A 12,815-nucleotide genomic window follows, 5' to 3' on the forward strand; every position below is an offset into this window, starting at 1 on the left:
ATGATCTAGTCTCCAAGCAAACCAATCCTGAGAAGGTTGGGGAATGCAAAGCAGAAACAACTCAGCAGTGTTAATGTTGGCTGCTCCCATGACATTTTAAGGGAAACGATCACAATTCTGTTCCTTAGCAAGGAAACTTGTTTCATTTACACAGCATCTCTCTCCTAGGAACACGCCCTGTATCCAATTGCCTGAGATGGTCTGCTTAAGTCTAAATAAACTGCATATCCATTTCTCATAAACACTAAAGCAATTTCCTAAACAAAAGGCAGAATAACTGCTACAGGATGGAAGATACAGGAAGCAAAGCCTCAATTTACCCCCCCCCCCCTTTGCCTGTCATGAAGAACAGGAAGCCTGGGAGGAGCTTCCCCCTTCCAACTCTAACGCTTTAGGTAGTTCCACTGCCCCATCCCACCTCTTTCATCACTCCTGACATGGGGAGTGGAGTACTGACTTCTCCTTAAGCATTTGTTGAAAATAGGTACTCCAAAGTAATATACATTCAACACAAACCATCTGTACTTTCATACCACATACAGAATGCTCACTCTTCAGCCTCAGCACCAGCTTCCTTCCTGTGGGACCCTTGCCACCAGCCTACTGGGTAACAACTGGTTGTCACCCCATTAAGACCTTTTGGTTAGTTACAAAGCTGGCATCCATCATCACCTTATCAATAACCAACTGCCAGATACCCTGATTCCCTTTGTCTTTTCTGTCAATTGTTTTTTAACCCAGGGGGGGAAGAAAAGGCTACTGCTTTATCTGGGTTCAAATGGTTTACACATTCTTGAGAGAACATGGCCCATTCACACTGCCTTCCATCAAAGCCCCTCTAAATCCAAACTTCACACCCCTTTCACAATGGGAGGCAGGCCAAGCTGAATACAGGAATACTATTGATTTCCTAATAATTGGAAGGCCACTATCTACACTAAGATTTTCTCCTTGTTATCCAGTACTTGGTTTGTTTTTAAAACAAAACCAACCAAACAAAAAACCAGTAGAAAACAAAACAAAACATGAAAACACAGCAAAGGTGGAGAACTGTTGTGGGTGTTATATGCTAACATCCATTAATCCTATGTATTCCTTAGAGAGTAAGCAGTCATTGCCTATACAGGTCCTTAAGGAATGTAATTTAATGGAATGATGGAACCAAATGCAATTAGAATATAATTGTGCATATGTAAATATGCTTAGGGGAGCTTCCATAGAGCTGACGACTGTTACACTCACCCAGGAACTTAGCCTACATTATTAATCCTTACTATTATGGAGAAGAGGTTTGTTAAGCAAAGATAAACTACCCAATCATTTTGAATCAGTGGACCTCAAAGGTTGTGGCAGGACACTGAAGTGGCCCTGTGCACATATGTAGTTCTCTGCTGAGCCAAAACAGTCTGTGACTGTCCTCATAGGAGATCTCCTTATTGAAAGATTTATTTTTAATTCTGAACAGCTTCTCAGCATCCACCTCCATGAAAAATTAAAATTAAGAGACGAAATGTTGTCCTATTAAACAAACCTCCCCACAGGATGGCTCAACATGACAGGGGGAAAAGATACCTCACTAGATTCAAAATAGTTACAACAACATTTTTCATAAAAATGTTGACTCTTTCCTCCATTCCTACCTAATAAAGTTCTTGCACGTGTTTTTTTGTGGGGAAGATTTTCTACATGCCTTCGCTGTGCTCTTTGGACCTTTTGGCATATAGTAGGGGCTGACATAATTTTTTGGCTTGAGTCCTTTTGAGTATATGAAGACAAGGAAGTCTCTTCCTGAAGCCCGTGGAGGTTAAGTGCATCTGCAGCCCACCTCCCAGGGGCTGCCCTCTGCCAGAGAGTGACTTCAGACTTGACCCTGAATAGACGTGGCCTCCAAAGGTACAGTCCTAGCTGTAAACTGGTCAAGACCCATAATTCTCTTATTTGTGGGAAGATAACTGAAAAGGTGCAATGAAAGAGAGAGGACTGAAGAGGAAGCTCAGTGGAAGAGCAGCTGTCCAGCACTGTGGGTAGAATGAGGATAGGGAAGGACTGAATTTAAGAGGACCGACATGTATGCAAGAATGCACAACCACAGAAACACAAATCACGTCCACACATGTGAACATACATAGGAAAAAAGATAAAAGCTTGCCCAGTTGACATATTTATGATTCAAAATAACAAGATGTTCTCTCTGACCTCCGCGTGTGAACCCTGACTTTCCCATACTTTGAAATATTCAAGATTGTAACAGACTGGTAATTAATTCAGCCAAAGCACTTGAAGAACATCTTCTAGTTACATCTCTTTGAAATATGCTATACAAGAAATGGAGGAGCTACCACCTCCAGTGGCTCAGGTCACTCAGAATCAACTAGGCAAATGTCTACAAAATTAGCATGCATCCTTTTTGAGAAGGTAGGGTGGAGTTTGAGAAAGGGTGTGACCATAGCCCAGGCTGGCCCCAAGTTCCTCATCTTCCATCTCCTAAGTACTGAAATTGTGGGTGTGTCTATGACACAGGATGAGCAAGCTTCTTAAGGCTAATTTTGTTAAGTAGAAGTAAGATTTACACAGTTGGTTCTGATATAAAGCCATGTATATTACTGATGGTCTATTACATTTAAGAACAAGATCCAAGCTATAGCTGCTAAGGTTTTTGTTGGATACTTTAGCAGATGCCAGGGTAGCACACTGCATTAGTAATATCAATTTTATGGTCCTATGTCATTGTAAATGCAATTATGTCAATCTAAGCACTTGGGGGTTAAGCATCAAACAAAAGGACCAGAGAGATGGTTCACTGACTAAGAGTACTTGCTAACCAATCATGAGGACCAGAATTTGAATCCCAGTGATCACATGACAAGCCAGGTTATCACTAGAAGCCAGGTTTGCTGGCTTCCATTCTGGCCTAGAAAAACAAAACAAACAAACAAAAAAAAAAAACAAGCCCCAAGCCCCATGTTTAGGGAGAGACACTGCCTCAAAGGAAATGGTGGAGAGGTGGACACCAGGCTCGTTCAGTCCCTTAGTGCTCTGGTGCTCATAGGCTCTTGTACTTACACACACATGAATCTACACTCACACATAAATAGTTAAACCTTAAAAAGACTTTAGCAAATAAAATATAAAATGCACCCAAGTGACTCAGTTTACTCATGTTTCATCATCTTTTAATCACACTGTCTGATTCCTCATTTCATTTCTATTGCCTAATACCAGAAATGGTATGCAGCTGCTGTCAAAGCTATCTGTCTGAAGTTGCTAAACTAGTAACTGTCTTCCTCCAAATATTTTGTATTCTAGCACAGCTTTATAGATTTATAATGGGTTTTGTAATTCATGCTTATCGGCACCTATGACTTTCTCCATAAACATTCAGAGTTATGTAGTACATAAAAATGAATTCCTTCCTACCTGCTTGGTTGGTTGTCACTGTGACAGACACTGACTGGTCTGGGCTAGGGTTGTACTTAGATACTCCATTCACTGCCCAGATCTCAAAGGTATAATTGGTGTGTGCTAGGAGATCAGTGATGGAGACTCTGGTCGTCTTGAGGCCATTCTGCTGTGGTGTGTAGTGGACTCCACTGCCACAGGGCCGACACTTGCTTGGATCACCAGCTCCACATTTCTTGCAGACCACATTGTAAGAAATGTCCTGACGGCCACCTGTGTTCTGAGGACTGCTCCATTCCAAGTTCACCGACGTCTCATTGACGTTCGAAATCAAGTTGAGGGGAGCAGATGGTGGGCCTGGGGGAAAGAAAAACAGAGCGTCACACCAAGAACTGAGATCCCGTTGGGCTCCGTCGGAGTTTGCATTATTCTTTCTGCAGCTCTAGGAGAGGAGGGAGGCCAATTTGGCAAACCTAGCAAAAGGCAAAGAAAGCTAACAAAAAGGATCCTTTAAAAGAACAATACGATAGAAGTTGTGCGTGTCTGTGTCATTCTACTTCCAGTGCAAATAAACACGCCACTTAGAGACATGAAACCACTCCACAGCGAGCGGGCTCGAAGCCCAGGCCTGTTCTCAGTTGGCAGCAAAGTAGCATACGTTATCTGGTCTCGATCTTACCTTCTGAGAGTCGGCTCTACACATGGGATTTCAGTTCTCATGGCTGTGGGGGGCTTAGGGACTGCCTTTGAAGACATGTTCAGATTGCTCAGTAGAAACACATTATCAACAGCAAATTAAATGACCAGGGCTATATAAAAGTGGGTCTGCAGCCCCAGATGCGATGAGAGTAAAACCACTGGTGGGTAATTAGCAGGAACTGGTTTAACACGACTGCAAAGATGTCAAAGATATACACAGCTGCTGAGAGATCTCAAAGCTGTCCATCACTACCAGAAACCTATACTCTAGCCTATCATTGTTTGATAGACTAGAGATGCACCAGGCTATATAAAAGCACATTCATCCCCACTGACATCAAAGTTTCTGAAACGACGGTGACTGTCATAATAAATGACTGGTTACTCAAAGCATCATAGGTATTGAAAAACAATGAAAGATTGTGGACCCTTTAGTCAAGAGGCTATGTCCTAACTGCTGTCAAGTAGAGACTGAGATTGAGGGAGGAAAAAGTGGCTTTCTTGGTCTAACTCAGTTTCAAAAGTTTAAGAGATACCTTTAATCTAAAAACACACACACACACACACACACACAAAAAAAAAAAAAGTGAAGAGACAAAAACGTGAGATTTCTTTTAAAAAACCTGTAGTGAGAATTTTGGTTTCTTTAAAAACCCAATTATGTTATGTAAATGTTTTTGTTTTAATCCTATAAAAGGCTGTTTCACAGCAGGTGATTATGATTTGCCTAGTGCCCTGGCAAGGGTGTGATTTTGCTAGCCGAGGATAGTTTGGCGTTCTGGTAACTTTACAGAAGAGATAAAGGCCAGAGTTCCAAGAGGGGCCGGTCAGGGGGTGCTCTGAAGAGGAAGGCTCTGTTCTTCCTCCTGATTCCTGTTGTTTCTGTTTAAGGAGAAGTTGGAGCTGTCCTGACAACAAAGATTGGAATTGTCCCAAGAAAGCAGTTTAAAGACTGTCTTTTGCCCTTTAACCTTTCTCACCTACCTAGTGTAGGTGGTTGAAAGGGATTGGGGTAGAGGAAGGTGGTAGATATAAGAACCCAAATAAAATATCTAAATAAATAAATAAATAAAATTTCCTACCCAACCCATTCTTTCTACACCCACACATGCCACATGTTTTGGGGATGACTGCTTTGAAGGTAATTTTACACTTGCCTCTAGAAGGGAAGTTAACTAGAGGCCTGTATGAAATTGACACCTTGCCCGTTAGCCACAATGGAACCCTGAATCCGGTCCAAAGCAGTAATGGAGAGAGAAGTGAAGCAGCTAGCCAGTGGACATATAGTCACATTCAATATTTATTACTTGGCTTGCAGTGATGAATAGGGCCAATGGATTTGGTGGAAATGTTCTGTGTGGGAAATCTCCCCTTCTTCTCTCTCATACTGCTTAATTAAAGAGGTTATTTTTAAAAGGTAAGCAACTTCTCCCTGTCTCCCCTTGAGACTAATTACCTCCAATCTCCTTAGCTCTAAGATCTATCCCCCCAACCTTCAAATCTTAAGGAAAAGGAACAGAACTATTGCAAAATTTGTGTTACAGCTAACTCTACTTCATAAAAACCCCAGAAACAAAATATAAATGTTCTCTTATTTAGATTTTAAGACTGGATTTGTGGTCTTGAACACAACAACTAGGACAGAGTAAGAATGAATAAATAGCTTCAGAATATATAAACAAAGTTACTGAAAATATCAGGCTCTAAGAGCCAAATACGGTGGTCAGTATCAAATGTTAAAGATGAGGGAACTGAGAGGCAGAGAGCAGAGAGACAAGAGTGAAAGCTGACATAATGTAATTCATAACAGAAGTTTACTGATGTCCCAAAGTACTGTGTCCTAGTCTGGGATTATTTCTGCTCCACCAGGCAGAAGTGTCACTTTAAGTAGGATTTTGCATTTTCCACTCTTCAAATTCTGTGGCTTATGATGGCCACCACGGTGAAAGCCATCACTGGTCTGCAGCTGAAGCTGCCCACAGTCTGCTTTATAAAATAGGTCAGCCACTGGGTCTTATTTTGCTGCGACTTCCAAGGCTAAACAAGAGTGACTCTGAAACCATTAACCTCCTCGCCAAGGCTCCCAGTCCACTTTCACATGGGAAAATGTGACACAAAGAACCAAGCGCTGCAGAGGCAAAAAGTCAGTAATTAGTATGTAGGACGGGGCACCGTGGTGTCTAAACAGAGAAGAAATGGAGCAGAAAACTAAATGGTCACAGGACCCGGAGATGTAACACTGCCATGAGGAAAGCAATACAAAGATGCAGCAGGATTTCGGAACGGGGTGGGGGTTGATAGGAAAACAAGCCATGGTCTCAAACAGCCCTCTCGGTTCTTAAAGGCCTTGAGGTAGATGCTTAAAGATTAAGAAGCAAGTTCAAGTTCGATGTTGCCTCCAGGGATGGTTTAGAGAACAGCACAGCTTGTGTGTCCTATTTTGCTGTCTTGGAACATGATGAGAACATAGTAGCAGCTGTGTACAAATTGGACAATTACAGTTGTAGGATAAAGGGGGAAATGAAACATGGAAAACCCCGCCCCGTATGATTATCACACTGGCCTACAAAGACCCAGAAAGGCATGCATGCTTTACAAGCTAACATCATAATGGCGGCTGTGCTGTCAGTGGGATTGTGGTTTCTTTTTATAACTCCTGCCAATTAAAAGATGATAAACATAGGATGATGAGTATGTTCCTTACTTACAGAAGAGTCACTGCTTCCTCAGGAGTCAGGAGGGAAAAAAAAAATCTTCTGGAGACAATGAGGTGGGAACAATGGACTTGAAGACTGCCAAAGCCAATTGAGGTCTCCAGCTATAGCTAACTTCACTGCTGCAACTCTTTGCAAGGACAGCTAAAGGAAAGCACACATGCTGAGAAACAGAAGCTTCAGCAAAATTACAGAAAACATACAAAAAAAAAAACCCAAAAAACCTCTGAGTACGACCTATTCTCCTCCATTTAAACCTTGTATCTGAGTCTCTAGTAATAATCAAGTCTCTAACAGCGATTGCCTTCCTGCCCAGAGACAAACCCATTGGCAAGTGAAGTTTCCAGTTCTAAGTGCAGTGGGGCTCTCTCTTCACACATGGTCCACTCCCAGGCATCCAACAACCAGCTGAAAGTATTCAAGAAAGAGTGTGTTCTCTAGATCTGTGAGTGAGTTCAAGGCCAGCCTGATCTACAAAGTGAGTTCTAGGACAGCCAAGGCTTCAGAGAAACCCTGACTCAAAAAACCAAAAAGGAAAACAAACAAACAAACAAACAAACCTCAATCTCAAATGGCCTCATGAACATAAAGGGCCAACTTTTTTCATTATTCCCCTTAATAATACAGTATAACTACTTAGATAGTGTTATATCAGTTATAAGTATACCAAAAATATTTAAAATTTATGGGAAAATGGTATTGTTCATATCATATTAGATATGGGTGCAGACCATCTTTGGATTCTGGTACCCATGAGATGCCTAGAGCCAATCCCAAATGCACAGTTAGAAAAAGACCACAGGACTTTATATCAGCAAAAGCTACTACAGAATGTGATCAAGTTTTCTAGTCTTTCTGTGTATGCTACTCTTATTGAGCACACATTGACACCAGATTGCTTACGGGTCACTGTGAGGAAAAAAGGGGGCTTCTAAAATCTATCAATACTAGCCAGAACACAAGACTGGCAGCAAGTCCAATACTGCTTCCATTTCAGCTTCTTGTTTCTGTGGCCCAATTCAATTTTGATGCCTGACATTTTCTTACTAACCAGACATCCGCTCCACATCTGTCCCCATCTATCACCTGTGTCTCAGTCATCCTCGAGGGAATCAATGTTCTCATTATTTCCCATTGTCTACCATTATTTCCAAATATCTAGTTCAGAGAAAGCTCAATAAATGTTTGATGAGTGAGTAGATGGATGGATAGCAAACAAGGTCCTTGAGTGTAACTTGTATCGTGTGGATGAATGAACACAGGCTTCCTTGAGTTCAGGCAGGTTCACTAACACTAAGTCTGTGAAGGACTCATTCCCATAGACTAACCAAACTAGAAAAGGTGGGGAAAGACCGTGTCCACTGTCAGTGGTTACTAATGCTAGAGGGGCTGCAGAGTGCTTGTTTATTTAACCCTTATTTATCAAGTGTCTCATTTCTTTACCTGCTGGAGAGGAGGTGTGTGTGTGTGTGGGGGGGAACAACCTTCAATCCATTTTCACGCATTTGTAATAGATTCCTGGATAGAAAGAGGATTTGTAGAGGAAACAGAGGCTGAGGGCATCTAAATACAAAGTCTGTGTGCCCTGGATTTATAGGCAAGCAGGCACCCTGCTCTCATCTATTTGTACTGACTAGGTGCCTAGCCACGGTACCTGGGGGTTTAAAGCGGGGCCTGTCAGTTAAAGCTTTGTCAAGTCAGAACTGAATGACTCCAGTTCCTCTTGTGCTTTGTTCTCGGGTGATGACGCATCATGAAGTTAGCTAAAAATCTCTCTGGAAGAACTGGATTCTAACATTTCCAAAGGAAGCCTTGTTATTTGCCTTTAATAGAACTTCAGTCGAGCTTCTCCCCCATTTAATTTTATTTTTATCATCAAATTAAGCCATTTTAAATATGAAATAATCAAATGCTGGAAAGCTCATAAGGGAAGACACTCCTCAGTTTCATTTTAAATCGCACTTGTAAATCTCCCCATGGCATTCACGTATAAGCTCAACATTCTCTGTCTCAGCAGCCCAAGAATGGGGCTGGCATGTGAAACTCTTTTAAAGTTTTCACATTTCCAATGCCCTTCTTGTTTTTAATATAATTTAAGTGGCACAGATAATAACTATACTACCAGAAGAAACAAAAGGCAAATGCAATAACCTTTAATTTATGAATAGAGCGGGGTCAGCATTCTTTCTTTGTAAGAACTTTTTTTTTTTTTTTTACTACGTAGCCACATTGTAAATATTTTAGTCTTTATGGGCCATATGCTCTTAGCAACAACCACTCCTCAGCCACAGCGAGTATCTCCACCATCGGGCACGGCTGTACCTGAGAAAACTTGGCAACAGTAGATAGCAGTTGAAATTGGCCATAGCTTGTCAATCATTCCTAGAGGGTCTATCAGTGACTCTCAACCTCCCTAACAGTGCAGCCCTTTTACAGACTTCCTCATGCTGTGGTGACCCCCAAGCACTAAATTATTTGTTGCTACCTCTTAGCTTTAACTTTTGCTACTGTTATGAATCATAAATATCTGTGTTTTCCGAGGCTCTTAGGTGACCAGATGATCCTTCCTCCCAAAAGAGGGTCTCTGAAGAAGGTACCACTCACAGGCTGTGAAACCTTGAAGGGCTAAAGCTTTATTAGACAAAGAGGTATGTATGCTAGTGGTCGCTTCATGAATTGTACCCTGACCTGTGCCCCCTGCTTCCTGGCAGTTGCAACAATGTAACCAGCCACACCTATTCTTTCTGCAATCACAAGATCCACTCCCTTAACTTGCTTCCATGATGGGCTTGTATCCCCTTACCTCTGAAGCACAATAAATCATTATTCTCTTTCTGTCAGGTATTCTGCCATAACATAGTAATACTGGTACCCTCATAATTATACATATGTATATATATTATTGTTATTATACATATACACATATGTAGATATATAATATGGCCATTAAACGCAGCTTAAGTGAACATAGGAAGGTCAGACTAGGAAGCCATGAATAATGGGGATTTCTAAAATCTAAAATCTAAGATATATACCTGATGTCACTGTTGCGAGTATGGAATGAAATACACGGACCACTACTTCTCACTGCTCTAACAAAGATGGGCACAGCACGTGGAGAAGTTAAATGAACATTCATTTCCTGCGGTGGTGTGAAATGCTTTCCACATCACCTAGCACGTACCGGTGAAAGGTGTTACAATGGGTAATTACTGTTTTCTTGCGGAATGTCAACTTGCATTCGGTTGACAAGAGTTTGACAGTACGAGGGCCCGAAGAAATTATAGCCATATTATAGCAGATACAAAGGGTTATCACAGCATATCCTCGTGTATCATAAAGTATCACATGCTATATCGCAAAAGGGAGGTTCTTTCTCGTTCCCCTTTGGGAAAAGGCAGCACATACAACTGAGGTGGCTTGGGCACTGCTCCTGCAGAGGACCTGAGTTTGGTTTCCTGCACCTTTGCCTGGTGGTTCACAACTGCTTGTACCTTCATCTCTCTTCGGGTCTCCCCTGGCCCACACTCCCATGCACACATCCTACACCTGCACAAATACACACATGATTTAAAACTATCAGCCAACCACGAGTCCGGTCCTTAATGTGTGCGATATGAGGTGGAGCCAGCATGTGAACCAACTCCATGGGAAGCTATGACAGCAACACCTGCTGGATGCCATGAAACCTCGATGAACTGGAACGTACTTATTGAGTCCTAAAGGAAGAGGCCAATACTTCATCTGTATGATGAGTCCATTTGGATGTGAGTTTAACAGACACATATAGACATATGGTGTAAAGTTCCACGAAAACCTGAAACTTCAATATCTTCTAACAACCGGAATCAATGTGCTAAAAGACCCCAACACATAACCTTTTTATTTCCTTCCTGTGAGAACATTAGTTTCCATTCTGATTTCTTGGTTTATTACTATTTTGAGGTATGTTCATGTATATGGATTGAGTGTACATATTTGTTCATGTGGAAGCCAGAGTACATCAAGAACCCTTGCTTGCTGACTGTCCCACTTTGATTTTTTAGACAAGATATCTTATTTTGCCTGGATCAAGACAAGTAGGTTAAGCTGGCAGGCCAGCAGGTGTCCAGGCTGGGTTTACAAGAGCATGCCACTACATTGGATTAAAAGCAAAACGGGTTTTGGGAACTGAACTTGTGCCCTCATGCTCACTGACAAGTACTTTACCTACGATGCCTTCTCCCCCGCCCCTGGTGTCTTGTTTATATTCCCATTCGACCCTGCACTCTAGTGGTATTTAACAGCCTAGTATCTAACTGCTGGCTGAGTAAGTGATAGCTCCTTTATCGGGAGAGTTCAACTACATTATCTGACCCATCATTTCCATAGCTAGTGGTATGTGTGAGAGAAAGAGAGAGAGAAGCTGACAGAAAAAAATAAATAAGAGGCAGTACCATATTAAATTAAAAAAAAAAAATAAGTCTGTAACCAAGACAAGGAGTGTTACTTGACAGAAAAGTCACAGCATCAGGGCTCCTGTGGCACAATGGCATCCAGACCCATTACAGATTTTTTTAATACTTAAATGATTTTTAATCACCATTTTAAAATTCAATGCCTGAGCCATGAAATTAATTCTGGAAGTAGCAAGGAACATCCCAGGAGCCTGGGCAGAAACGTAACTCTTAACATGATCAATTTCTTTAAGCGCAACTGTCACCCGATTAAAATGCCAAGGCAACCAGTTACAAGACATTATCTTCTAAGGAAGAGGCACCTTGGGGCTCCAGTTCCATTTCATAAGGCTTCCTTGGAGCATGCGCAACTTTTGGACTGTCAATAATGCTTCAGTGTCTTAGCTGGAAAGCCCTTCAACCCTTCAGATAAGCTTTTGTTGTTAATCTCTCTCTGGCTGAAAGACAGGTTGTAAGGCAGAGTAAACAGTTGGGGGCGTAAACGTTTTAGACTCTGAGATGAAGCCCCTGCTCCTCTGACAGCTGTATATGCTGCCACCACTAATTGCTTTCTCTTGACCCTGGTGGCAGGGTTAGTTTACATAAAGACTGCTGTCCAGGGATACCACTTTTGAGATTTATGAACGGTGCACAATCTTTTATCACGGCAGTTTATGTGTCTTAACAATGAAGAGTGCCAAGGCAGAGCTGTCCATAATTTCAAAGCTGAACCACTTGGACACATCCATCACTTGTTGCTGTCATGAAGAAGTCTTAGCTTCTCATAGAGGTCAGCATGCTGCAATTCCGCTAGCATCTATTCTTTCTCTTATTCCTGTTTCGCCATTGTCCTCTCCAGGGATCTTTGTCTTTTCTTTCTTTGACTGGATGTTTTGTTGCTTTACATGAGCTGACTGACTAGAGTATGGCTGAAGTACTTCACAGATTCTCAGTTGCACATTAGCACTGGGGAATATACACGACCCAGGAAAGTGTAACTGGTATTTCATTCAGGAATTAGCTGAGCTGTGCATGAGCGGTGTTCTTAAAATACTTTTTCATACCTTATCTTTAATTTAATCCCCGAATGAAATTAAAGTAAATATCAGGGCAATCTGATAACCGAAAAGTGCTACGAACAGAAGCTAAACGAAGTGGGAGATGGCTTAGCTGGCAGAATGCTTGCTGGGCTAGTGTGGGGACCTGAGTTCAGATCCTAGGCAGCCATACAAAAGCCAGGTACCATGACACTATCAGTCTGTAACACCACTGCTGTGGGAGAAGTGAAAATAAGTGGATCACCTGGGGGCTTGCTGGTCAACCAGCCCAGCTGGAAAGGTTCAGGGAGACCTTGTGGAAAACAATGAACTCTATGTTGGTTGGCCTTCTTCTCTCTCTCTCTCTCTCTCTCTCTCTCTCTCTCTCTCTCTCTCACACATACACACACACACACACACACACACACACACACACACACACGGATACATCTCATACACAAAGGAAAAAAAAGAAAGGAAGGAGGGTAGTCTAAGCAACTCAACCAATTAACACAGCAAGTTGGTTCCAG

General features: G+C 41.9%; 1 protein-coding gene across 2 annotated transcripts in view; it reads right to left on the reverse strand.

Annotated features, from left to right (window-relative positions):
- Positions 1-12,815, reverse strand: part of Epha4 (EPH receptor A4) — a 140,019-nt gene that overhangs the window by 55,287 nt on the left and 71,917 nt on the right. For both annotated transcript variants that reach the window (XM_021638595.2, XM_021638596.2), the window contains exon 5: positions 3,418-3,756. In XM_021638595.2, the coding sequence (XP_021494270.1) occupies positions 3,418-3,756 (339 nt within the window). The remainder of the gene's footprint in view (positions 1-3,417; positions 3,757-12,815) is intronic.

The sequence above is a fragment of the Meriones unguiculatus genome, chromosome 15, assembly GCF_030254825.1.
Source record: "Meriones unguiculatus strain TT.TT164.6M chromosome 15, Bangor_MerUng_6.1, whole genome shotgun sequence".
Classification (NCBI taxonomy): Eukaryota; Metazoa; Chordata; class Mammalia; order Rodentia; family Muridae; genus Meriones; species Meriones unguiculatus.